This window comes from Heptranchias perlo, chromosome 23, assembly GCF_035084215.1.
Source record: "Heptranchias perlo isolate sHepPer1 chromosome 23, sHepPer1.hap1, whole genome shotgun sequence".
Lineage (NCBI taxonomy): Eukaryota > Metazoa > Chordata > Chondrichthyes > Hexanchiformes > Hexanchidae > Heptranchias > Heptranchias perlo.
The window spans coordinates 17448870-17476464 of record NC_090347.1 but is presented as its reverse complement, the minus strand read 5'-3'; the positions used below and the strand labels follow the sequence as shown (position 1 = coordinate 17476464).

The following is a 27595-nucleotide window of genomic DNA, read 5'->3' as shown; positions in this document are numbered from 1 at the left end:
TGTAGGGCGTTGCACAACAAAATGACTAAAATACTCCTCATCGATTGTTTTCCACATTAATTTCTGTCTAAATAAGTAGATCTTAAATACACTTGCAGCTACTTCAAATCAATTTTATTGATGTTAAGTGTAATAATCATCAGATGTTTAGAAATGTTTCACTGGTCTTTTGGCACCACTGAATAGTACTTCAGGACTTTTGTTAAACTAGAACTACTTACTCATTGGAGATGGGTCAGAGGTTCAGCTGCAGGTTTGATGGATTTTGCCCAGATTGGTTCTGAGATGAATCTCTTGTGCTTACGAATCATATCGCAAAAGCACGGGGGAGGGGAGAGAAATTGACTCCAGCTGCCCTATTTCGCTTCTCCCACCTCAGATTGTTCAGGTTGTTTACACCTCTTCTGGCTTGGAATCAGGCTCTTCAGATATTAGCATACATTGTACGAAGGGGCCCAACGCCAAGTCATTCATTCACCAAGAGATTATTTTTAACAGTTTCTCCTTTACCTTTCTTATAACACTGTCTTCCCTGGAGTCTTAGTTTTTCTGTGACTACCTTGTCTCTGTATAAAAACGAGTTTCCCTCCCCATTTTACCCCGTCCACTTTTTCACAACTGGTGTGTAATTAGTTATATGAATGTATTGTGTTGCCACCATGCCAAATGCATTAAAGAAGCAATATCTTTGATTGGCACAGTTGGCAGCAGAATGTTTAACATGGCAGTTCTACCATCAATTTGCCAATCATAACAATACAGTTTGAAACTAGCTGGGCTGGATGCGCATTAGAACAATTGTAAAAAAGCTCATTGTTTTAAAACCAACCTTCAGAGACATGAAGGTGGAGTAAAATATTATTTAAAAATAAGTTTTTAAAAAATCATCTCACACCTTTAAATTTCAGAGCTAAATGTTTTGCTGTATCTGCTTGTCTGCACTGAATGCAAGCTTAAATATGAATAGTGCAATTTAAACCTCCCCACCCACTACATTCAAACACACAATCCAAGGGTTTTAAACATACATTAGGCCTACCTATTTTGTACTTGGGTCTGGAGCCAGGAGAATCTGTTGAAAGAAAATACATTTTAAAATGTAGGATGTAAATAACCAGAACATATTGTTGAGCCACTATCATTAAAATAAATTCAACAACTTGCATTTATATAGCGCTTTTAACGCAGTAAAATGTCCCGGTGCTTCACAGGAGCATTATCAAACAAAATTTGACACCGAGCCACGCAAGGAGATATTAGGACAGGTGAACAAAAGCTTGGTCAAAGAGTTAGATTTTAAGGAGCAACTTAATGGAGGAGAGAGGGGTAGAGAGGCAAAGAAGTTTAGGGAGGAAATTCCAGAGCTTAGGGCCTTGGCAGCTGAAGGCACGGCCGCCAATGGTGGAGCGATTAAAATCGGGGATGTGCAAGAGGCAAGAATTGGAGGACCGCAGAGATCTCGTAGGGTTATATATTTGGTGGAGGTCACTGAGATAGGGAAGGGCGAGGCTATGGAGGGATTTGAAAACAAGGATGAGAATTTTAAGATTGAGGCGTTACTGGACTGGGAGCCAATATAGTTCAGCGAGCACAGGGGTGATGGGACTAGTGCGAATTAGGATTTGAGCAGTTATATCAAATATATATATATATATATATAAAACTATAATTCAATCTAGTGTTTTATATATTTGCATAGTGAGTTAATTTGTTGAGAAGTAGCTTCAGTACACAATTATACCACGAAGATTATTATTGATTTTTTTTTATTCATTCATGGGATGTGGACGTCGCTGGCAAGGCCGGCATTTATTGCCCATCCCTAATTGCCCTTGAGAAGGTGGTGGCGAGCCACCTTCTTGAACCGCCGCAGTTCGTGTGGTGAAGGTACTCCCTGTGCTGTTAGGTAGGGAATTCCAGGACTTTGACTCAGCGACGATGAAGGAACAGCGATATATTTCCAAGTCAGGATGGTATGTGACTTGGAGGGGAATGTTCAGGTGGTGTTGTTCCCATGTGCCTGCTGCCCTTGTCCTTCTAGGTGATAGAGATCATGGGTTTGGGAGGTGCTGTCGAAGAGGCCTTGGCAAGTTGCTGCAATGCATCTTGTAAATGGTACATACTACAGCCACAGTGCACCGGTGGTGAAGGGAGTGAATGTTTAAGGTGGTGGATGGGGTGCCAATCAAGCGGGCTGCTTTGTCCTGGATGGTAGCGAGCTTCTTGAGTATTGTTGGAGCTACACTCATCCAGGCAAGTGGAGAGTATTCCATCACACTCCTGACTTGTGCCTCATAGATGGTGGAAAGGCTTTGGGGAGTCAAGAGGTGAGTCACTTGCCACAGAATACTCAGCCTTTGACCTGCTCTTGTAGCCACAGCATTTATATGGCCGGTCCAGTTAAGTTTCTGGTCAATGGTGACCCCCAGGTGGGTTGATGGTGGGGGATTCGGCTATGGTAATGCTATTGAATGTCAAGGGAAGGTGGTTAGACTCTCTCTTATTGGTTTAATACAAGTCTTCCTCCAGCTGCACCAAAAAAAGATGAGGTATAACACAATGCATATAAATAAAGATAAAAGTGCATACAAGATTAATCCCAATATAAAGCACACATAGTATTAATCTTCTGGATAAATAGAAACTCTACAGTTAGTCTAACAAATGATTCAACTTGCACTTTGAGGGATGAAATATTAGCTTGTTAGAAAGCAGAAAGAAACTATAATGAAAATAAAATAAATCAAAGACATTTCAAATGAAATATTGTAAAGGAGGTTTCAAAAGTAGGTTTGAAGGATTGAATTAATCTCTCAATGGTATGCCTGTTCCCATGTCAAAGGCTGATACAACTGTGGAATTTTAATGATTGAACAAATTACATGTTTAACCCCTCAGCTATGTCTCAGTTTGGTAGCTGTGCATTATTTAGATTTATTGCCTAATCTATTATTCCCTCACCAAGGCAGATGATTTCACAGTAGACATTAATTATTAATCACTGATGTACTTTTAATGCCAATATCTACAACATTTAACCTTCAAGTATGATATTTCAAGCAATATCCAAAATCAATCAACTCACTCATATGATGAGCATTTTGTAGAGGAACTACTTGAATTTGTAAAGGTTACAAGAATTTTTAAAAACCAGGATGAGTGCAATCCAGCTCCAGACTCTGTCCACTCATATATGGACTGTTTGGTGGAACTGAGCCAAAACTAAGATTTAATGGTTCAAGCCTGGGTGATTATTTCATTTTTTAAGTTGCAAACGGAGAACTGGAATTTAGCCAAGTTGTTTCTTTCACTGAGCTGGAGGAGACAACAGTGATTTTGTAGTTTAGATTTGGCAGCAAGCTGTCCTCTCATCCCAGCTGAAAAACGGTATTTAACCTGAAGAATGTCCACAGGCTGATTTTCAGCAGAGCCGGGAAGACATGGATTTCAGTTCTTCAGCAATTCTATCTTTGCTCAAATTTCGCAACTGTGACGTTCTTTCATTTCAAACCTTGTGGGATCGTCCAAGACTTACAAGGAGGATGCTGCACAATTCCCCGCTCTTATTTCTTGGATCAATTTTTGTCATCCACCTTAATTTCAGGATTTGTTTTTAGCAAATCACAGATTTATGGGATGAAGCCATGCTAAGCAACATTAGCACATGAGCGCGTAATACATTCATATTCTATTTTGACAAAGATATTAACCTGTTTAATAATAAATGGGCTAATAACACCATTAGAATTTCAAACAGTTTTGCCCCATTAGAGAAATGGAAATGGCTTAGTCACAAATGGTGTTTTGGCATGGATTCCAACTGCTGCTGTCACTTTCTATGCCACTGGGAGTTTTGAAACAGCAACAGACCAACATTTTACTTTGCACTGGTCTTGGAGCCATGGTTGTTTACATCTAGTGTTGCAGTGTTTCATGCACATAATATCCCTTTTATTGCTAGTTTGTTTTCTTGCTCCAGGCATTAATGTCATCTTCCAACTTTTCAACATGTTCTCATGTTTCAGGACCTCCTCTGTCAAAGTAGCCTGCTTCTTTCTCTGAGAAACTTATTCTGCCACATGAAAATCTCCTCAGTCAGTATATTTCCAACTAGCATACCTTCAGATGGGCAACTCATAACACTCACACGAATAATAAAATTGTAGGTCATCCCTTATCACTGAATTAATTTATGTTTGGGACTAGCATTAGGTGAGCACTATTAGGTAGGTGGTTTCTTTTTATTTTACTCACTTGAACAAGATTCCCCATACTCTGAATGCTCCATTGCTCAAATGGGTTCACATCACATCGTGAAAATGGCCCAGGTTGGACTGAATCTTACTCGGAGCTCTCATTTTGTACTTTTTTATGGTAAAATTATCAAGAAAAGAATTTCATCCCTTATAATGTCTTAATCAGGTAGCAATTCTATTTATAAAAGTCTATAAAGGAGCAGGCTCGAAGGGCGAAATGGCCAACTCCTGCTCCTGTTTTCTATGTTTTCTATAACATGGACATACTCACTAAATAAAAATTGCCCTTTTTTGAATTTTGCCTGATAATTTGTTCCCTTTAAAAATATAACTTATGCCCTACTTCAAGGAACATTTGAGAGTTTATGATATCCATTAGAATATGGTCAATGCACAAGCTTTCTTCTTTGTACAGGTGACCTACAAATTGGAGATGTGCAAACTGTCCCATAAATCGATTGTCCAAATCTCCTAACACGTGAGCAAAACTGATAATTTATAAAACAGCCAACTCTGATATACATTCTGATGAAATATGTACCTTAAACTTTCAACCGATGAGCTTTTGGCAACTAAAAATAATAAAGTTTTATGTAAAAATTCTATAAGACTATGGTAACATAATCCTACATAATACATAGTGGATGGAGTAAGCAATATCACACTGGTGAAAAAAATAATTCAATGGTGCAAGTTTAATTTCTCCATAAAACACAAGTGGCTGAGAATTCCCGACAGACAATTTTAATTGTACATAAACTACTGAAATTTCTTTTTATGTTAAGGTTTCCTTTAAAGCTCCTGTGGGACTTGTGGGATAATTAATGTGAATTTATTAGTTTAACAGCATGGGATGTTTCCAATAATGATGATTATTTATGAAGACATCATCATTTGGTTTTACCACTTTCATTTTCTTGCTGCTAAGAAATAAAATAGATTATTAAAGTGTACTTTGTGATATTGTCCACCCTATTTTTGTCAGCATCTTAGCACAACAGTGATTATTCAAACTGTATTTACCATTCATTCAGTTACATCCACGTTGGGATATGTGCAATTTATTCTCTATCCTCTCATTTTAACCCCTTGTTGTTTACCAAACCACATGCCAACTTCCCTTCTGATATGTGCTCCCTTGGTTTCTGCACTGAGCAACTCCTCATTCTCAGTGGTTTCACCCTGCACCTCAAACCCTCTATAGCCACCTTCCTGGACTTCCTCAATCTCACCCTTCTTGTAATCTCCCCCACCCACATCCTTGACCACCTCTTGACCGCATCATCTCGTGGACACTTTAAGCCCAAGGTCTCCTGAATGCCTTCTCAAAAATGGTTCCATTCCTACTTATCTGAACTCAGCCAGTGCAACTCTAGCAATGGTTTTTCTCACTCCACACCTTCACTGCTAGAGTTCCCCCAAGGATCTATCCTGGCCTCCTCCTCTTCCTGATGTTTATGCTTGATGACGTCGTCTTCAGGCATGAGGTCTGCATTCACATGTACATTGATGATACGCAGCTCTACCTTTACTAGTCTTTTGTTGGCGGCCGTTACTTAGGTGGCAGCAGCTGCTGAAGAATCCTGAGCGGGGTAGGCTCGATGCCTGCACTGTTCATCGCTGTACAAATACTCTGATGGGACCTACAGTAGACATTAGGCCACACATTTACATATTTAAGGGACCCAATGGCAGTTTTAGATGGACGCCAGGGATGCCCGAAAAATAGCTCCACCAAATTTCGGGTCAGATGTTTCACTGCCATCCTTGGGATGCCAAAATTGAGCCTGATTGCGCTTGTTTTATGCCTGTAAAATGGGTACAACGAGATCCAATTCTACCCCAATTAGTGCAAGGTTGTTCTGGATGGATGAATTACGATGGGCCAAATGGCCATCCTCATCTGTAAGTATCTTGTGATGTTGTAACATGTGGTGTTCTTTTATAATTAATCAGATCAAACACAATGCTACTTTCTTTGGCTTGGAGCTGAAAATCTGGTTTTGATTTCAGTTTGTTACATAAGTTGAGTCTGGTAGTTGACCTAACTTTAATCACTTAAGCAGAGCTCAACTTTACTTGGGAGAGAGACAGCAGTTAAGGACTGTGAGAATAAGAGCATTGAATGCCAAGAGGTTCAGCAGGTCACTGCTTTGTTATATTTATCCATATATGCTTGTTGAGTACATGTCAGGCTAGCCAAAGTGGGTCTCAAATAGAAGGAAAAAGAACGATAGCCAGCACTGCAGTGATTTTGGATCATTGAGGACATTCAAATGACATTTTAATATCAATAAGTTTGCAGCTTTAAATACACAATGTCCCTCTGTTGTTTCTTTAGGCTCTATTGTTAAGTGGAAACAGAAAAAACAGATCTTTACAGTTTCAAGCCACAGCCATATAAAACTCCCAATAAAACTCTTTCACTGGCTTAGAAGTAAAAGAAACTGCTAAGTCTGTATTATTATTTTTTTTTTAAAAAGAGATGATCATCCTTGTGTGCATAAATTTATGTTCTCTTACTTATTTCCAGCTCGGTCAAGAAAAAGTTTGATAATGAAAATACCAGGAGCACAGAAAAAAATCTGCCACTAGTTATGTTTATGTTCCCATTAAAACTATATGGTGGCACTTGCTTTTTGAAGCAAACATAAAGAACCTTTTCAGACAACAGAAACATTTTAATTAAGCAAATTGAGAATATTTCATTCTTGTGATGTTTTTAATTCAAGCCTGAACTAGAGACCCCAAACAATTAGCACTGGTTGTTCTCAGCAAGCAGATGGTCTCTGCAAAATCCACTTGTCACTTTTGAGGTGAGCTTTGTCAGTTCATTGTCTGACCACTAATTCATGCCTTATTGAATAAGTTTCAACTCAGGAGGGAAAACTGGCATTGCTTGTCTACAGGTCCTGTTGGCATCATAGCAGATTATGGAGTGGAACTGGTGGCATTGATGGAATTATCCCACCCTCCCAGCCTAAGTAAGCCACGTGGAAGCAGGAGGCCAAATGGATGATAAAATTGACAAAGTAAGAGAAGGGAGGCTTGCATCAGTCTTTTTGCAGGTATAAACTGCAGACTAGCTTATCTGGCAGATGTTTCCTGAGGTGACCTGGAAAGATCCTATTAGAGCAGCTTAATGTTGTGGTGACCTTGACGACAACAGGAAGAGCTGTACAAGGCCTTGAGGCTACTCGGATAGCTCAGGCACTATGTTGTCAGTGAAGCATTAGCACTGAAGACTGGTCTCCTCTAACATGCCCAGATAGGAGTGGTGTGGTCTGGGGCAGTGGCAGGTACACATATGGCACATTAGGTCACTTTGAACCTGCGGATAATTTCCCAGCTTGACTGGTCCTCCTCATGCAAATCATGCAACAGGAAGGAAGTTGAAACAATGAGTCCCATCCTCTCACCCTTCTTACCTGCTACATGCATTGCAGCAGGATTGTGGTACAGAAATTCCAAGTGTAGCCCAGCAACATTAGGCTTCAGCAAAAAGGAAAAAAAAGTGTGCGAGATGTTCATGGCAGAAGTACTGAAATGCTGCCAGCTCAAAAATGGAAACTCTAAATGCAGCCTGTAAAAACCACAGCCGCCATTTAAGAAGCATTGCTAAGCAGGCCTCACCTGCTCAATAGTCATAGAGTTTTTATGGGTGAGGCTAATGCTGTAATTGACATGGGACCTATGTTACATAATTTTCACACAGTAATGAGGCCATTGAATGCTGGTAGCGCAACCTCACATTCAAGTCCCAAAAAAGTCAAAATCTGGTGTGCTACAAATCAGGCATGCAAGGTCACAAACCCAATTTCCTGAACCATGAGGCCACACGCCACCAGCAGGACCTCGTAAAATTTACCCCGGTGTGTTTCATATGTTAATTAGCTAATTGCAGCCTTATTTGCTTGCTTTGTTCTATGAATGTTTAGGGTGGTGGATGGGGTGCCAATCAAGCGGACTGCTTTGTCCTGGATGGTGTCGAGCTTCTTGAGTGTTGGAGCTGTATTCCATCATACTCCTGACTTGTGCCTTGTAGATGGTGGAAAGGCTTTGGGGAGTCAGGAGTTCATCTAAGCAAATGATCATTAGCTCTGCAAGAATTTTTGCTTGTCACCTTTTTTGACTGGAGATAGCCGAGAGGTTAGCTTTATGCCTTTGAACCCCACCCCATGACTGACGCCTGTATTTGTTTGAGGAAACACCATTTTGATTCCCTTTGTCTTGGGAAAGGATGTTGAAAGGCTTGAACTCAAGTAACCCAGTTATCCCAGCGAGGGGAAATCCCATGGGAGTCTGGAAGGCAGGGGGTGGATTGACAGCTTCTTGCCCAGGCAGAACTATAACTTGGGGCCATCTTTCCCAGTTTACCAGTTCTATCTTGTATTACTGTACCACAGCTCATGGAGCTCTAAAGGTTATTACAAATCAGCACATGGTAAGAGTTACAGCATGGACGCCAGTCCAAGTATAGTATTATCAGTAGAGTTAGCAAAATGTCATGTCTTTGGGTTTTTTTGTATCTTAGGAAGGAACAGAAGTTAAAAATTCTGTAAAAATAGTGCAAACTGCTGTGCGTCACCGATGATGTAAAACAGTTCCACCATTAGTGTTTCACAGTATAGCTTTGAATGTGTCAAAGCGAAGGGCAGCAGAAAAACACAATAGTCTCACACGATTCTGTGAATCTGTAAGACTTGGATTCAAAGCCAGACCAGCAGGACGAAGGCCTTTTCTCACTCTGACACCAACCTCTACAAGCAATAGCCATTATAAAACAATCCTGACACCATCTTTGATACAAATCCCTCAACAACATTTGCAATACAACTGTAACAGTATCAAAAGGTGCATATTTAGCTACATTAAAAGGCTTTATAGTGTATCTTTAAAACTTCTTAAACGGATTATTACTGTCAAAAAAAGTGAGGGATCTGGCGTACAAAAAAGAAATTCCAGATAATAAACATTGAGCGTTTTTTTTTAAAATTCGTTCATGGGATGTGGGCGTCGCTGGCGAGGCCGGCATTTATTGCCCATTCCCTAATTGCCCTTGAGAAGGTGGTGGTGAGCCGCCTTCTTGAACTGCTGCAGTCCGTGTGGTGAAGGTTCTCCCACAGTGCTGTTAGGAAGGGAGTTCCAGGATTTTGACCCAGCGACGATGAAGGAACGGTGATATATTTCCAGTTCAGGATGGTGTGTGACTTGGAGGGGAACGTGCAGGCGGTGTTGTTCCCATGTGCCTGCTGCTCTTGTCCTTCTAGGTGGCAGAGGTCGCGGGTTTGGGAGGTGCTGTCGAAGAAGCCTTGGCGAGTTGCTGCAGTGCATCCTGTGGATGGTACACACTGCAGCCACTGTGCGCCGGTGGTAAAGGGAGTGAATGTTTAGGGTGGTGGATGGGGTGCCAATCAAGCGGACTGCTTTGTCCTGGATGGTGTCGAGCTTCTTGAGTGTTGGAGCTGTATTCCATCATACTCCTGACTTGTGCCTTGTAGATGGTGGAAAGGCTTTGGGGAGTCAGGTGGTGAGTCACTCGCCGCAGAATACCCAGCCTCTGACCTGCTCTTGTAGCCACAGTATTTATATGGCTGGTCCAGTTAAGTTTCTGGTCAATGGTGACCCCCAGGATGTTGATGGTGGGGGATTCAGGGATGGTAATGTCGTTGAATGTCAAGGGGGGGTGGTTAGACTCTCTTTTGTTGGAGATGGTCACTGCCTGGCACTTGTCTGGTGCGAATGTTACTTGCCACTTATCAGCCCAAGCCTGGATGTTGTCTAGGTCTTGCTGCATGCGGGCTTGGACTGCTTCATTATCTGAGGGGTTGCGAATGGAACTGAACACTGTGCAATCATCAGCGAACATCCCCATTTCTGACCTTATGACGGAGGGAAGGTCATTGATGAAGCAGCTGAAGATGGTTGGGCCGAGGACACTGCCCTGAGGAACTCCTGCAGCAATGTCCTGGGTCTGAGGTGATTGGCCTCCAACAACCACTACCATCTTCCTTTGTGCTAGGTATGACTCCAGCCACTGGAGTGTTTTACCCCCGATTCCCATTGATTTCAATTTTACTAGGGCTCCTTGGTGCCACACTCAGTCAAATGCTGCCTTGAGTGTGAAAGGACTTTACTGAGTACAGGGCAGTCTCCATTAAAGGACAGCTATATTAATTTGAATTGTCACATAATCCTCAATGTTTTAAATACTAAGATATTATTATTATAAAATTTATCCCATTTATGTGGGCAACTGAATAATATCATAGGCATGAGTGGTCTGCATAAGTTGCTCTTACAAGACAGTAAAAATTACACATTCAGCAGCTTATTATTGAGTTTTCTAATCATGCTGCAAGCTTTTGGAAGGGCTCTGGAGAGGTCAAATTAGAATGAGCTGAAGTATTTTTTGTATTACACAGCGTTTTTTTTATTTGTTGGGGTAGGGCGTGGGTGCTATCGTCTGAAGAGATTAGAAGGATCATTAGTGGGTGGAAAGATGGTAAGTGATGTCCGTGTGAAGAATCCTGTATGCGTGTGTCTGTGTCACTCCGCTACCCACTCAGACAGTCAGCTGAGCTGTGGTAATTGTGGTCGTCTGTTGGAATGTGAATTGAGGAATGGGAAAGGGGCCTGTGTGTGGCTGTAAAGGTGAGGGAGGGGTGAGCAGCCTATTGGGTTGGAGATTCGAGGCACATTTTATGACAATGAAGATGACAACAGCAGAACTATTATTAAACAGTGAGATTTCTATGAATAAAAGGAATGAGCTGAAAAAGTTGTTCAACTGTAATCAATATAATTTCCATCTAAAACTGTGGAACTATATTTTTACCTATCTTGAATATGCTGTAACAAAAGCAGCAGAACTAGAACTTGCTCAAATTGAACACCAAGGGAAAAAAATCTGAAAGTATTTATCCATGGAGAAGTCCAGAACCATTTTCACGCCCATCAAATTTGCAGCATCCTTCCTTGTGTAAATTGTGAAAGGGTTTTCATGTTTGTGACTTATCAGTAGGTGTTCTTCATTTATTGCTGGTTGAAAGTTTATTCAATATCTAAGTTGTCCTCATGAAGAGCAGCTTTGATATGGAAAACAGGGTTCAGAATGCTGGTGTAATTTGCTGATTAATGCTTTGGGTGGAACTAATTGCTGATAATAGAGGGTTATTGAGTCTACTGTAGGAGTTTATGCTCTGCAAGTTGTTATATCTGGCTACTTAAGTGATTTGGTTTGTAGGTACTTCTACATCCTTCAGATTTGGACTAGAAAAATTAAAATTCAAAATCAATGCAGAATCTTAACCCCTCTGTAATAGCTCCATCACACATGGAATTTCTCTTAGATCGACTCCAGAAGGACAAACAGAGACCATAGTGCTATCCCGTCCTAAACCGATGCAAAATCACATTGCGCTCTATTTGAATCATTTTGAATGCATTATAATGATTAAATTAAGGTCTCGCACATGGGCGTTATCACCTTGATTACCTGACCTTGGATTATCCATTCCACTCAAATGCCTCAGGCAACAGCGATCAGAACACTTACCTTGTGGAGTGCAAGTAATTACCTTGGTTTATATGTCTCAGTAGTCGAGAAAAGAAATATCATGGCTTGGATTCATGATCTATAATTACTTATAGTTGTGAAAAACTCAGAAGATTTTGACAAATTGGTTACATTAATGCTCCCCACACAAATTCACAGTGAGAGTGCTCATTTTTGCTTATACTAGTGAGAACTGTGTGCATTCCTTTGATATTAAGACACATCTCCTTTCTTCCCTGGGTGCTACCTGGCTTATTTCAGGGAATAATTTTAAATGATGAGGGTAAGTTGGTTGCAGATTTTTGGGACGTCCCAGAATAGACATTCCAATGTGTTGATGCCAAAAATCAAAAGGTGACTGTATAATTTCCCACTATAGTAGTAGTTTCTCTGGTGTGTTGTGGAGTTTTTCGCTAATATTGGCAAACAGAGAAAATGTATTCCATTTGTGCAGAATCCCCCTCCAGTGATATTATGATGTCCATTCCAGTGACACCATGTTGTCATTGGAACAAAAGTTAATAATCTATTTATGCATAACATCTGCTCCCAGTCAATCTTTAACTAAGAGTTTTAAATACAGAACAATTAAACAATGGGCAAGTGAGAACCACCATCAACCAAAATTACACATATCTCTATTTTACAATATTGAGGATTATGTGGCAATTCAATAAATACACTTGCACAGTAATAATAGCAAAGGTGACAGCTTGGCAGATCTTGAATCCGTTGAGATGTTTCCAATCAATATTGTTTTGAATAATCTCAATAACAGGATTTAAGTATAAATTATTTACCTCTTTTTACAGATAGCTTGCATTTGCAAATACATTTATAGTTACTGGAAGTATGATAAGAGGCTATAGTTATTGGTATATCTATATAATATAAAGTTTTGAATCCAGCATGTGTCCATAGCGTCACGCCTCTAAAAGGTGCCACAAATCTCAAAGGTGTCACATATCTGTATCATATATCTGTATCACAATCAATCATGACTGGTGTAAATAACCTCAATCTGTTACGTTAACCATACTGATTGACTCATTATTCCATTGACTAAGTGCAAACCAATCAAAAAACAGTTCTATTCCATGGACAGCTAGAAAAGCTACAAATCAACAACCAGCAACCACCACAAAACCAATCAAATTGCTCATTTTATTTTCCAAAGCTTCCATTCATGAATCAACAAGTAAAGAAAGAACTTGCATTTATATAGCGTCTTTCACGATGAGTCAAAGCGCTTTACAGCCAATGAAGTATTTTTGAAATGCTGTCGCTGTTGTAATGTAGGACCACAAAATGAACCAATCAAATCCCTCAAACAATATTTTTTCAAATCTTGTGAGTGGCCATCTGTAGAGTTAATGTATGCTAGAAATGCTTCCAATAAGTTCTACACAGGCCTTTCCTTTCTTGTTACATTGGAGTTCTGTTCTATTATCAGACTTGGTTCTTTATCTGGGGCAGCAGATTATAACCCCTGTTGACAATTCCATCTGTGTGTGAAAGAAGTGGAACTACAATACCCAGAACACACTGTGATAACCCATATCCCATGATAACTGGACAAAAAATTACATATAACTGTCATATGCAAATGGAAGAAAAAAGTACATCAAAAAATGTGATTTCCCCCCCCCGCCCCCAGTGTTTTATACAAAGTTCCTGCTCCTGTTGACAAATTCAGTGTGTGAAACAGAGATGCTACATGTTCTATTGTATAATGGACATTCATGATATGCATTAAAATTACTTTAAGTCAGTGTGATGGGGATATAGTACATGGACAGAACACTGCATTAATAGGGTTCGCCTCCCTTGGTTGACCTGGTAAAATTAAACTTCTTCCAGTATTGTTCCTAGGTGCACCGTATGGTGCTCATGGCATTCGCGATAGTTGCCATCTAATGCCTTTCTGCTTGAGCAATTCACTTGACGGTCCTGTAGTGCTCTCTTCTGAAGATGGCTACCCTCTTCCCCACTCTCCACCACCCCCTAACTTTCTGCAGAAGAATTTCAATAGCTTTATCAGAGAACCAGAATTTTTTCAGCCAACTACATTCTTCACAGGCATTGCAAACCAAAGAACTTACTGTATTCAAAACAGGAAAACCACAGTCCCTGCCTCCTATCAGCTTGGAAACCTTTAAATCCTGTAGCAGCACCAGATTTCTCAATTACCAACAGACAAGCTCCCAACCACAGACATTTTCAAAGCCAGGAGATAACCTACATTATGTTAATTAGGTTGACCAGCAAAATACATGAGGGGTCAGTGCAATAAATGTCCTGCGGCATTCCATCCACACCAACTTACCTCTGGTCGAGTGTTTGCCAAACCTGAAAATCTACGTTTAGATGTCATAAAGTGGCACTGACCTATTAGAGCAACTCATCCACTTTTAAGTGGACTGAGAATATTGAGACTGTTCAATCTCATTTGACAACAGCCATTCAAGAGAAGAGATTCTCAGCCTATCTGTCTGACTAGATTCAAACTTCACTCCCACAGATAAAAGATGTTATTCTCTTCTATTGTACCAAAACATCTCTTTCGGAAATTTACTGTCACCACTATGCTCTGACATTGATTACATTACATTGAATTTTACAGCACAGAAACAGGCCATTCAGCCCACCAGGTCTATGCCAGTGTTTATCCTCCACACAAGCCTCCTCCCACCTTACTTCATCTCACCCTATCAACATATCCTTCTATTCCTTTCTCCCTCGTGTACTTATCTAGCTTCCCCTTAAATGTATCTATGCTATTCGCCTCAACCACTCCATGTAGCAGCACATTCCACATTCTCACCACTGAGTAATGAAGTTTCTCCTGAATTCCTTACTGGATTATTGGTGACTCTTATATTTATGGCCCCTAGTTTTGGACTCCCCACAAGTGGAAGCATCTTCTGTACGTCTACCCTATCAAACCTCTTCAGAATTGTACAAACCTCTATCAGATCACCTCTCAGTCTTCTCATTTTTAAGAGAAAAGAGCCCTAGCCTGTTCAGTCTTTCCTGATAGTTGTAGCCTCTCAGTTCTGGTATCATCCTTGTAAATTCTTGGGAATATTTCTGTAGGCCACTGACCTTTGGCTTCAATACCCAGGAGGTCCTCCAGATCATTGATACTTCTGATGTCTGCTTGAGCGATCATCCTCAGGACATCCTCTGGGAGACCTTCCTCTGCATTCATGCTTTTTGGCATCTGCTGTTAGAGACACAACACAGTTAGAAATGCAAAGAGAAATAAATATTAAAATATGAAGTAAGCATATAGATTTGTTCCCCGAGTCTCGATGATATCCAAATTTAATATTGAGAGTGCGCGCAAGAGGGAGCGACAAGGAGGGAGGGAAAGAGAGGGATATCCAAGAAAATGAAATGATGAGCAGGCAGTTTGACTACCAATAAATGAGTGCCAGTAAAACTGATTTACACTATGAACATACGAAAATGATGGGCAGGAAAAGAACAGATAGGAACACAGGAACATGAGTCGGCCATTCAACCCCTCGAGCCTGTTCTGCCATTCCATTATATCATGGCTGATCTGTATCTTAACTCCATCTACCCGCCAGGTGGTCCATTGAGCCTGCCCATACAGTTATGGTGCAACTAAGCATCATGATCCCCAATGCTCCCCATCCATCAGCAACCATGTAATACCTGGGCGAAAAAAAGACAAAAAAAACCCTCGGACAACTCAGGAAAAAAAAATTCTGGGAAATTCCTTCCTGGCCCTCTGACGATCAAAAGGAGTTCCAGGAGATCACAGCGACCGTGAGGCACATCACCCAGCATTCCACCTATCTTTTGTATGCAGTGATATCAGCCACAGCCAGGAACTTGTCCAGCTCTCTTTTGAATGCTTGCAGCAAATTTGCACTCACTACATGAGCTAGCAACTTGTTCCAAAGGTCGATGACCCTCTGTGAAAAGAAAAACCTCCCGACATCTAACCTACTTTTCCGCTTATGTAACTTATATATATTTCCCTAGTTTTCCCTAAGATGGACTTCAAGTATTTCATTGAAAAATTGTAATGGCTGCTTGGAGATGGTTTGTCTGTTTTAGAACCCCAGAAAGATTGGAATGAGAAGTAATCAACATAAAGATGGTTTTTGAATTACTTTTGAAGGAGATGGGGTAATTTAAATGCTAATTCTGTGATCAGCATCAGATATGTTGTTTGCAATAGGGTGCCAATAATATTAGTAGGGGTGAGCACTCCGGTGTCTGTAAATTAACTGCTGCATGCCTATAATTCTTGGCATCCAGCATTTAATTAATTACTATGCAAATGGAGATCCATTGTCAATTGTGGTTTAGAATTAGTATCAGTGTCACAGGGCAAGACACCATTGTTGCTTAAAAGTAATCTAACTGATTGATAATACAACCTTCAAGGAATTTGCTTGAACTTCAGAGGAAAAATATTGTTAAAGCTCAGTGCCCGCATTGTGTTCTTCAGTTTTTTTCCCGCAAGTCACCACGTAGAGAAGGGATGGACAGAATCCCATTAGCAACCCTTTTGTATGTACCACGAGAAAACGTGACTCCAAAAATCCCTAATTGATCTCGCAGTCTCCCATTGTAAGTTCGGCACGTGTCCTAATAGCCGCCAACTCTGCCAGGACCTGGATACATTGGGTCCTGGCCTTCAGCCACAATTTCTGGGGTGGCCTTGTAGGGGTAGATTCTCTGCCCATCTCTTATAGGCAACCTTAAGGGGGTGGAGAGATGAGGACTCCCCAAGTCAGGAGCTCTTATTCCCTGGCTCTCAGTTGGGACCCAGCAGAGCATTGCCAAACCCAACAGAAGGGGGGCCCAACCAAGATTGGGGCCTGGACCGCTAAGACTGGGGAAGGTAAGCAGTCTCTTTTTAAAAAAATTTTAAGTGGCGCCCAAATATGGTCTGCAGCTTTTGGAGGGAGGGGCAGTCGCCTAGCAGTCACACCCCACCACCACCTCCACCCACCCCCAACCCCTGGGGACCAACCAGTTTCCTCGACTATTTCCAGCACCTTCAGTGGGGAGGCACCTCATACGTGCCCCCACACCACTGAAAGCCCAATCCTGGCAGCACCGACCATCTGGTCCTGTGAACTTTTGGCAGGGTCTGCAGCAGGCAAAATTCCGACATAGCTGCTAGGACTGTGTCCTTGATGGTTTTCTGGGTTTGCCAAGATAATCTGGAAAAACCACATACTATTTTTTTTTAAAGTCAACTTAGTTTGTATGCATGGACCAATCCTACAAATGCACCCACCATTAATTTTAAAAAAATGATAGTGCTGTACAGTGGCCTAATGCTTTTTACTTCAAAGTATCATTTTACTTGTAATTAAATCCAGAAAAAAATCATTTAGTCTGTATAAAATGGTCTGGTAATGCAGTATTTTCTGCCATCCAAGATGATGAGAGACATTGTGGTCATCTTACATATTCTCTAGCAATCAATTTACTGTAATCAGGTTTAAATGTTAGACCTGGATTACACCAACCCAATATACTGCAGAGAACAAAGGCCCTGCTTTCAGTTCATTTATGGAAACATTTGTTTAACTATTTACACAAGTAAAAGGTGTTCATAAAAAGTCCAAACTGCAACAGTTCTCTTTCAAATAAATCTTTCTGCTTAGAGAATCTCTCGTCTTCAAATGTCAGTTCTTTCTGATGGCTGTCTCCCCTAATGAATATATTTATCAAGAGGCAATGAATATTGGTTGTGTTTAAACTTGTTTACAAAGGAAAGTTGCCCTTTCCCTGGACTGGTCAGGTCCATGGTTACAATGCCTTTCTGTAAATGATCATAAACTGAAAAGATTGTGGTTAGCCCTTGAACTGGCACAACCCTATACTTAGGTTTGGGCCAAATGCCTAATGGACATTTTAAAGCTCTATTTGGGTTACACAGCTGCTCTCTCACATTTACAATGTCAAAAGAGCATTTTTTTTGTATTGATGAACAGAATCTTCAAAATGAGAACTGAACTAGGTGATAAGAGTTTCAGCACAAGGAAATGTCACTTCAAAGAGAAGATTTAAGCTACTGACCTCATCAAGTGGCCCCCAACTATAGCATGCATTCTGAAGTATTTTCCTAGGCTCCAGCCCTGACAAAGGAAATAGAGGTCTCATCTCTGAAAGCTATTAAAGGTCACTTCTAGTGGTATGAAGCAGGGCTCTACAACAACAAAGTACGAACCACACACCACTTCCGCTGGAGCTGCAGTAAACCAGTTGTACAACTGAATACATGCTGCACAGAGTGTACGAACAGAAATTTACTGGTGGTATTTCATTGCTGTGGGATACATGATCAAGCCTCTAAAACAGACAAAACATCACAGATAAAGCTTCAGAAAGGGTACTTTGTGCACATTTTGTTTCTTGCAAATTACCACGCAAGGTTCCAGTGGACAGGTTTCATATAAAAGTTTGGTTAAAAATCTTAACTCCAAGTGATCTACGATAAAGCGTAGAGAACCAAGATGCCACTCTGGAGGGGTGGGGGCAGGGAAGAAATAATACTGAATCTAAGGTTCAAGTGTAATGTGATCATAATTAAAAGGGAGTCATGGATACGAAAGCAACAATCACAGTTTAGTGCCACACTGAGGGTTTGTGTAGTACCGCAGTTGACAGCTGAGTGGGTTAAGGGATCCAGGTGCAATACATTAAAGGCAGACAGAGCGATTGTACAGGCAGTACAGCACCTGCCATTGTTGAGAGTGAATGCTTTCAGTTCTTGATTGGGCTACAAATCATGAATACAGAAAGAAGAGGAAACATCAGCAATTATGAATGGCTGAAATAATTAATTCCAACAAATCTTAATCCACTGACTGCAATTTTGGGGATACAAGAATTCACAGAACAAGAAAAAGCCATTTGGGTCCATCAAGCACACTTTCCACAGACCATGTGTAATCTGCCCTAAAAAGACCCCTACCCCAACTTTTAATCCTATGAAGGAAAGTTCTGCAATTTTCTGCAGGGAAGACTGATTGCACTGCTCCTTTTGACACGTATGACAAATTTTTTTTAAAAGTGTATCTGTGCACAAAATATGAGTAAAATGGGCCAACAGTAAGAATTGACCACAGGAAATAGCATTGGTCAGATTTAAAAAATTTATCAGATCTTAGCCAGGACAGCAGTAGTGACGCTACTGTTCGCCAAGTCTCCCAGTCACAGGCACTCTCGCCCTGTAACTCCCAGCCCCAGTGATACTCTATTTCAACCCCATTCCCCAGTATACAATAGAATTCTCCTCCCCACCCAACCTCCCCCCATTTTATGGAGGCATTCTCCTCCTCTCTCAGCACCCTCCTTCCCATTTCACAAAGACACAGTTCTCCCTGCCACCCCCAAGTTTACAGAGGCACTTCCTCCCCGCGCAGCCCCCCCCCAAACCAGGTCCTATTCACAGAGACACACTACCCCTCAACTCCTGCCCCCTAGTTTAAAGTGTAACTTGCTTGCTCTCCCTCCAACCCCACCAGTTCAAGTTGGCAATTTTCTTCCCTTCCTCTCAGTTCAAGCTGAACCCTCCTAGTCGATACTCTTCTTCTCCCCCACCCCCACTTGTGCTGACATTGTCTTCCCTCTCTCACTTTGTAGTAGCACTTCATCTTCCCCTTTGGCACCACATGCAGCTGTCCATCCCTCCTTCCAGTACCACTCCTGGCTCCTACCTTCATTTGCTGCTGCTCCAAGGATGGGAATTCCCAATCTTAACAGGATTCTCGTTCACAGCATGCAATCACCTGGAGGAGCAGCAGTAGGAGGTAGCTGCTGAGAGCAATCCTGAGGGGAGGAGCCAGGTACTGATTTTCATCCAAGAACAGACAGGTGAAGTCTCCCTGAAAATGATTATCCCAGCATATGGCTTGTAAAGGTGAATAATCAACTACATGTTGGTCAGCTACTGCTAGTTTTCTAGGTTCCATATATGTGTCTGTTGGACCTTTAAATTGAGTTTATCAACCTTAAAGTAATTTTCCTCTCTTTTTGTAATTCTCCCTCTGCACAGTGTGCATTGTTCTCTGACGAAGAAAGCAGGTGGACAGCAGCATAACCTGTTCCCAAGTTTCTGACAAAGTTGCACTTGAGTCAAACTGTCAGGAAGTGTGTGAGAATTGGCTGATTTTTCTTCCACTCCGAGGAAATGACTCACCTCCCTGGAAACGCAGCCAAGGTCAGGAACTCAGTGTGCACTATCATGGGTGCGAACCTCCAGTCTATGCTCCATGGTACAGCAGATTGTCTTGTTACCAGACTGCCAACTCAACGTTTTACATGGAATGGACTAGTTTGGCATGACAAAATTCTAGAATGTAGGATGCAGGTTAGGTTATTAAGCAAAACCCGAATTAATCAACTGAGTTTTAATTTGAGTGACCTATCAGTTGTCTGGACAATGAAAACACTCCATGTTTAAATTGTCCTGATAGACCCTAAATAACTCATCTTAACTCTCATAGGCCAACAAAACACTACATTAGCTTTAAAAATAGAGCTAGGAAATTCTGGGGAACCAATGCATTGTGCCATCAAGTTACTGAGTTCCTACTCAGCCACAACCTCATGGAAGGAGGAAGGTAATTAGAGGAAGAGTCATCCCTGAATCACTCTTACATGGAGGACTGAAGTCTTTTGGATGAGGCGTCTGCCCTCTCAGGTGGACATAAAAGATCCCATGGCACTATTTCGAAGATGAGCAAGGGCGTTCCCCCCAGTGCCATGGGCAATGTTTATCCCTCAACCAACATCTAAAAACAGATGATCTGGACATTATCACATTGCTGTTTGTGGGACCTTGCTGCATTTCCTACATTACAACAGTAACTACACTTCAAAGACATACTTCATTGGCTTTGGGATGTCCTGAGGTTGTAAAAGGCACTGTATAAATGCAAGTTCTTTCTTCTCCCATAAGCTAGTTCAGACTGGGATTTGTGGAAGCCTGAGAACAAGGTCACCCACTCAATCTTGAGGTTGCAGCTGATGCGATGCAGGGAGATCCACAGGAAAAGGGGAGAAAACAAGGCTGGAAGTAAATAAAAGTAACTTGTATACTTTTCTGACAACACTGTTCACCCATGACTAGGACGAATCATTTTTTGCACCAAGTAATTTGTCACTGCTTATGTACTGGCACTTCCACTGCCTTTGGGATTTTTAGTGCAAAATTGTAGTGCTCAGGGCAGCAAACCATACAACACATTGTAAGTGCAGAGATCTACGGGATGCGTCCTGTCCTAGCCATGACACTGGAGAGGTGAGAGAAATGGACAGCTTAATTAGAATCTCTTCTGCTGCAGTTCCCTGACTCACCAAGGGTGTTGCTATGGAGCAGACAAACTACAGTGACAGAAAATCCCAAGAGTACAGATGAAAACAAAGGGGACAAAGCATCCAGAGACATTGATTCATTAAAAAGGTACACTTAAAAGATTAAAACAGGTTTAAAGGTAAAATTGAGTTAAAAAAAAGGAAAAATAATAATTTACTATGCTCCTCCAATGATCTTTTCCTGTGTTTTTGCCCATGTTGAGTATTACTGAAGGACATTATCAGTGTGCTGCAGGTGACCTTTAACAACCCAGACACTGTTGCAATGCTGACAAAACAAAACCTTTTAACCTGACTGGGATGAGGTTTTTTTCCCCCCCATTTCTCTACCATAGTGCATTCCTGTTTGTAAACCATCGTTGTACAGAAAAGTGTGTGTGTGTGTGTGTGTGTGTGTGAGAGTGTGAGTGAGAGAGAAGCACGCGCACCCGAGGAGGTTGGGAGGGAGTGAGAAAGTAAGGAAAAGAATGGGAGGATTGCTTTGTTCCAGTTTCTGGAATGGAGATCAGGAAATGTACTTTTGCAACAGAGCAGAACTTGTCTACTGAAAACGCACGGTTTCTTTTATTTCATGCAAGCACAGCTACGATGCCAGCAATTGAGGGTTGTACAGAAAATACTTTTTTTTTTAAAAGAGAGAATATGCATGTTGGTAACTGAGCAAAATTAGTAGGCAAGATCATAGGGTTAGAGAGGAACAGACAGCAAATAGCAGAGATAAAGTAACAAAAGTTGGAGAGTAACAGAGGCTAAGTTCCACATAAATGAACAGTTTGAAACAACACAGTAGGACACAAGAACAGTGAGATGTTACAACAGAAAGTGTTGCAAAGAAATAGGAAAGCTACAGTCAGTATTTCTGCAACTCTTTCTTATCCTGCCAAACAATGCAGCCAAACCACAGTCCCACAAAACTGAAATTAACTAAAAAGTATTTTAAAGGTCACAGTACTTAAAGTAGATAAGTCACCCGGTCTGGATGGGATGCATCCTAGGTTGCTGAGGGAAGCAAGGGTGGAAATTGCAGAGGTGCTGGCCGTAATCTTCCAAATGTCCTTAGACATGGCGGAGATGCCAGAGGACTGGAGATTTGTGAAAGAGACACCCTTGTTCAAAAAAGGGTGTAAGGATAAGCCCAGCAACAACAGGCCAGTCAGTTTAACCTCGGTGGAGGGGAAACTTTTAGAAACGATAATCCAGGACAGAGTTAGCTGTCACTTGGACAAGTGTGGATTGATTAGGGAAAGCCAGCACGGATTTGTTAAAGGCAAATCGTGTTTAACTAACTTGAGTGTTTTTTGATGAGGGAAATGCGGTTGATGTGTATGTGGACTTTCAAAAGGGGTTTGATAAAGTGCCACGTCATCAAAATTTTAGCCCACGGAATAAAAGGAGCAATAGCAGCGTGGATACAGAATTGGCTAAGTAACAGGAAACAGAGTAACGGTGAATGGTTATTTTTCGGACTGGAGGGAGGTGTACGATGGTGTTCCCCAGGGGTCGGTACTAGAACCACTGCATTAATGACTTGGACTTGGATGTACAGGGCACAATTTCAAAATTTGCAGATGACAAAACTTGGAAGGGTAGTGAGGAGGATAGTGATAGACTTCAAGAGGATATAGACAGGCTGGTGGGTGTGGGCAGACACGTGGCAGATGAAATTTAATGCAGAAAAATGCGAGGTGATACACTTCAGTACGAAGAATGAGGAGAGGCAATATAAACTGCAGGGCACAACTCTAAAAGGGGTACAGGAACAGAGTGATCTGGGGGTATATGTACACAAGTCGTTGAAGGTGGCAGGGCAGGTTGAGAAAGCAGTTAAAAAAGCATACGGGATCCTGGGCTTTATAAACAGAGGCATAGAGTACAAAAGCAAGGAAGTTATGATGAACCTTTATAAAACACTGGTTCGGCCACAACTGGAGTATTGTGTCCAGTTCTGGGCACTGCACCTCAGGGAAGATGTGAAGGCCTTAGAGTGAGTGCAGAAGAGAATTACTAGAATAATTCCAGGGATGAGGGACTTAGTTACACGGATAGACTGGAGAAGCTGGGGTTGTTCTCCTTAGAACAGAGAAGGTTGAGAGGCGATTTGATAGAGGCATTCAAAATCACGAAGGATCCAGACAGAGTAAATAGAGAGAAACTATTCCCATTGGCGGAAGGGTCAAGAACCAGAAGACATAGATTTAAGGTGATTGGCAAAAGAACCAAAGGTGACATGAGGAAAAACTTTTTCTTTTTTTACACAGCGAGTGGTTAGGATCTGGAATGCACTGCCAGAGTGGCGGTGGAGGCAGATTCAATCATGGTTTTCAAAAGGGAACTGGTTAAGTACTTGAAAGGAAAAAAATTAAGGGCGGGGGAGTGGGACTAGCTGGATTGCTCTTGCATAGAGCCGGCACGGACTCGATGGACCAAATGGCCTCCTTCTGTGCTGAAACATTTCTATGATTCTAAGTCAGCAAATATGATTTTCCTGTATAATAGATTATAATGAAATTAAAATGATAAATCTTTAACTCAGAAACATTTAACATTTGTTGAAGTAATTTCACATGAAATCATACGTCTTGGATCATGAAAATAGTTCAGCCATCACCAACACACTTGTAATGTAGGTCAATCGATGCACATTCTGGTATCAGACTAAATATTTAAATATTCTGGAATAAAATTTTCCAGAATGTGGCCCGGACTCTCCCGACTCCCTGTCTCCACAGGCCTTGCAGTAAAACATCTTATGCCTGCACACACTTCCATTATAAATTCCCATGTCCACATTTACAATAGAAGCTGCCCCTATGATCTAGTCACACCCTCCCACCAGTGGTGGCACTACAGCACCCCAGTTTTGCATCCTTCATCTCCTCAGCTTGTACTGCAGAGAAACTCAAACTGTAACCAATTCTATTTCTAGGCTTCCCGAATTGCATAAGTTTTGACAAATCAAAGTAGTATATAAAAATAAGAACAGAATGTACTACTTTAAATTAGGGACTGAATTATGTCTGTGTGTCCTGGTCCAATTATTTCCTGCCCTTTAACCCCACTTCACCTGAAAACTACATTTGGTCCTGACACTGTATGCAATGTCACAGGAAAGTGGTTAATATTATATTTAAAGTATATATAAAAGAGAACGAGACAGAGAGAAAATATGCACGTTGAGCTGATTGAGAAAGAGAGAGAAATAGATAGATACATAGGTACACGGTGAACATGGGCAATCTAAGAACATTTTTTCTGCATATTTACTACAGTAATATCACATTAATCATAACAGAAAGCTTAGAGGTAATCCACATGTAACCCAGTATTCCATAGCATTTAGTTTGTGACCTGCATAGCAGGCCAGACTGATCCTTATGTGAATTATGTCATTTGTTGACGCACCTACCCAGGTCCTGTGTGGGAGTATTTTTAGGTGCGTGCAGCATATATCGTGAAGCTCCTAAGCAACAAGAACATTAGCTGCGGGGACTAGCACTATAAATTAAACCGGAATGAATGTACTTGTTTCTGAAATACAAAAACAAATACCAGAAGCCCTACCCTCATTGTTAGTGTCATCAAACACTGCACTGGAATCCTAAAGGCCCTGTTGTCCTTCAGAAGTACATTAAAAAAATTAGTTTGTAATCACCTGTGCCTCAAATTTATATCAGTATCACATCTAGGCCGGCACTGGAAGAACCAGTCAGCATTAAGTAGATATTTCCTTCATGGATTAGTCTTTCTTATGAAAAATTGAGAAGAAATAGGTTTCTTATAAGCCCTGGAGAACTGAAAAGGAAAAATAATAAGAAATTGGAATTATGGTATCTACTATACCTTTCAATAGAAACTAGAATACACATAAGGCGTATATGTCTCTTATGAAATCATAGGTCTGGGGACTCCAAGTGCAACTGCCTCTGGAAATGAAGGCAGCTCTTGTGTACATTGCAGACTAATATTGGATTTGCACGTAGTTTCCCCATTTCACAACTCAACTGTTAGTGATTTGCAGCACAGGCACTGGACCATGTGCAGAAAAGTCCTGAAATAATATTTTTCATTTTGAATACATTTATATGGGTTTGTGGTAAAAACAAAATTTCAACATCTGCTTGTTGGAATAGGGAAGAAGCTCTGTGATGGTAATTACTGCAAATGTGAGCAATTTAGCTATTAAATATGAAACAATTCCATCTGTTTAACAATGTTCCTCTGTAACATCATTTTACATGACAGGGACCAGTGCACCTAAAAAGACTTCTGTTCTATGGCGATGTGGTGGTTGCTAAGACTACAGGAGTGACTTAAAACAGACTAAGCCTATGTAATAACTTCATAAGCAACACATTTCATCCCACTTTTATGTCATCTGTGATCAGCATTAGTACTGGCGGTTTTCTTTGGTCATTGGTTACATTTTCTTAATACAGATTATATCAACATATAAACAAGCAAGCTGTATTCTCCACTTCTTCACCCTAAGGGTGAAACATAAAGGCTCAAAGCACAATATATTTTTCATTCTTATATTTTTTGAAAATTATATTCTCATAAATTTCAGTTTCTTCTGTTAGAATACGAACATATTCTTATATATCCATGCACTTACATTACAACAGTGACTACGCTTCAAAAGTACTTCATTGGCTGTAATGCGCTTTGGGAAGTCCTGAGGTGGTGAAAGGCGCTATTTAAATGCAAGTTTTTTTTTCTCTCTGTGTTGTACCTGTGCCATCACTTGCTCGCAGTTGTTCTCACCCATGTAGTGAAACACACCTTAATGTTAGATCTCCTTTTGGGATCGTACACACACTCAGCTTTATGATTTGTCCACATACTGACCCCAAACCAACTCAGCACCACATACAAGTCTGCAATTTATTCCTGGCCATTATTCTACATAATTTTTTTTTAAGAGTAGAGCAGTGTACATCATAGATACCAACAAAGTACAGTGCAATACATGCAGATGGACTATAAAACTGCACATAACTACATTTGCATTCAACAGGACTAACTATAATTTGCATAGATCAGGACATTGCAAGTAATTTGCTTATATCAGGATTGAATATACTGTAAATCAAACTATACTTAAGAGTTGTGCAACAATTAGCAGTACAGTACGAAATCCCAGATAAGAGTAGGTGCTCAGACATGCAAGCAAGGATTCCAAGACGCTACATGCTGTTAGGTCTAGAAACAATATTTATTACCTCAGAGATGACTGTCCAGAAACAGAAGAGAGATAGGAAAACAAGGAGCTGGGATTTCATGTTGCTTTCACTTGTTTTCTGCAAAAGATCCATTTACTGCGACCATGTGGTGATGAACTGAATTATAGTCTAGATAATTACAGGTATTTAATCCCTTTTCTCTGGGCAGCCCAGCAACGTTTGTAAATGAGATCCTTACATACTTCTCCCGCACCAAACCCACGCCCACAAAACCCAGTGGAATTCATCAGTGAATACTTCCCCTTTTAACTCTTAGACTGCTAACTTGCATTGCTCAGCATATCAACATAGTATTCACACGGTAGCCTTTTAAAAAAAAATGCATTTTTTACTTGGTTGCATACAACAGATAGAACTTAATGAAAAATCAAAGTATGCAGTTCAGTTCAAAACTTACATTGCTAAACTGATTCTTAGATCAATTTTTTAAAAAAGTTTTGGAAGCTGCATTTTCTGAATTATTATGGGGAGGATTTATGTGGCTGTCTGGTGGCCCAGTGGTAAAGGCACCACCCAAACTAACACTGAGCCGTGCAGACCAGATTCCTGCAGTAATTGGGATGCCACATTTGGTCTCAGCATCACTGGGCTAGAGAGAGGAGTTCCCATTCCTAATTACTATTTCATCATTGGGATGATAATTAAGGGACCTCCCCCGACCCCAACTCTGACAGGGTCAGTGCTGGATGTAGTGAGCAGACATATCTGGGCACTTACGTCAAAAGGCGCACCCTCCCCCCACATATTTTTTGCCTCATAATATCTATGTTGAGACATGAACAACGAGCACCAGAGGGCTGGTGCCATTTGTAGAAATGTACTCCAGCATGAGTCAGCACCTTCTGGAAAAGGAAGAGAGGAAAAAAAGTGCTAAAAAAGGTAGGGTTTAGCAGTAAAACTGTTTTCAGTGAGACCTGACAAAAGATTCAATATTGTGATGTCTATGTAATATTTTCCAATAAAATTCATAGTAAATAAAGATTGGTTTAATTGCAAACATTACTGTAGCAAAGATAAAGTCTGCTGTATGCTTTTGACAATTCTTGACGACCTTTAACATTCAGTATAGTTCAGTAGTGATGTATAATCAGTGCCAGCAACAGGTGCTTAAATGCTTTTGCTGTTGTGGCATAACTTAATTGGTTCAACACATGTATTTT

At 40.9% G+C, this 27595-nt stretch overlaps 1 protein-coding gene across 4 annotated transcripts in view; it reads right to left on the bottom strand.

Moving 5' to 3' along the window:
- LOC137341380 (platelet-derived growth factor subunit A-like) overlaps positions 1–26619 on the bottom strand; it is a 48435-nt gene extending 21816 nt beyond the window's left edge. For 2 of the 4 annotated variants that reach the window (XM_068004497.1, XM_068004500.1), the window contains exons 1-3: positions 26415–26619; positions 14920–15040; positions 1040–1072 (exon numbers count right to left, since the gene is read on the bottom strand). In XM_068004497.1, coding sequence (XP_067860598.1) covers positions 1040–1072; positions 14920–15040; positions 26415–26507 — 247 coding nt within the window. In that variant the 5' untranslated portion in view covers positions 26508–26619. The remainder of the gene's footprint in view (positions 1–1039; positions 1073–14919; positions 15041–26414) is intronic. The other 2 variants (XM_068004498.1, XM_068004499.1) reach the window with 2 other exon arrangements.
- Between the last annotated feature and the right edge of the window lie 976 nt (positions 26620–27595).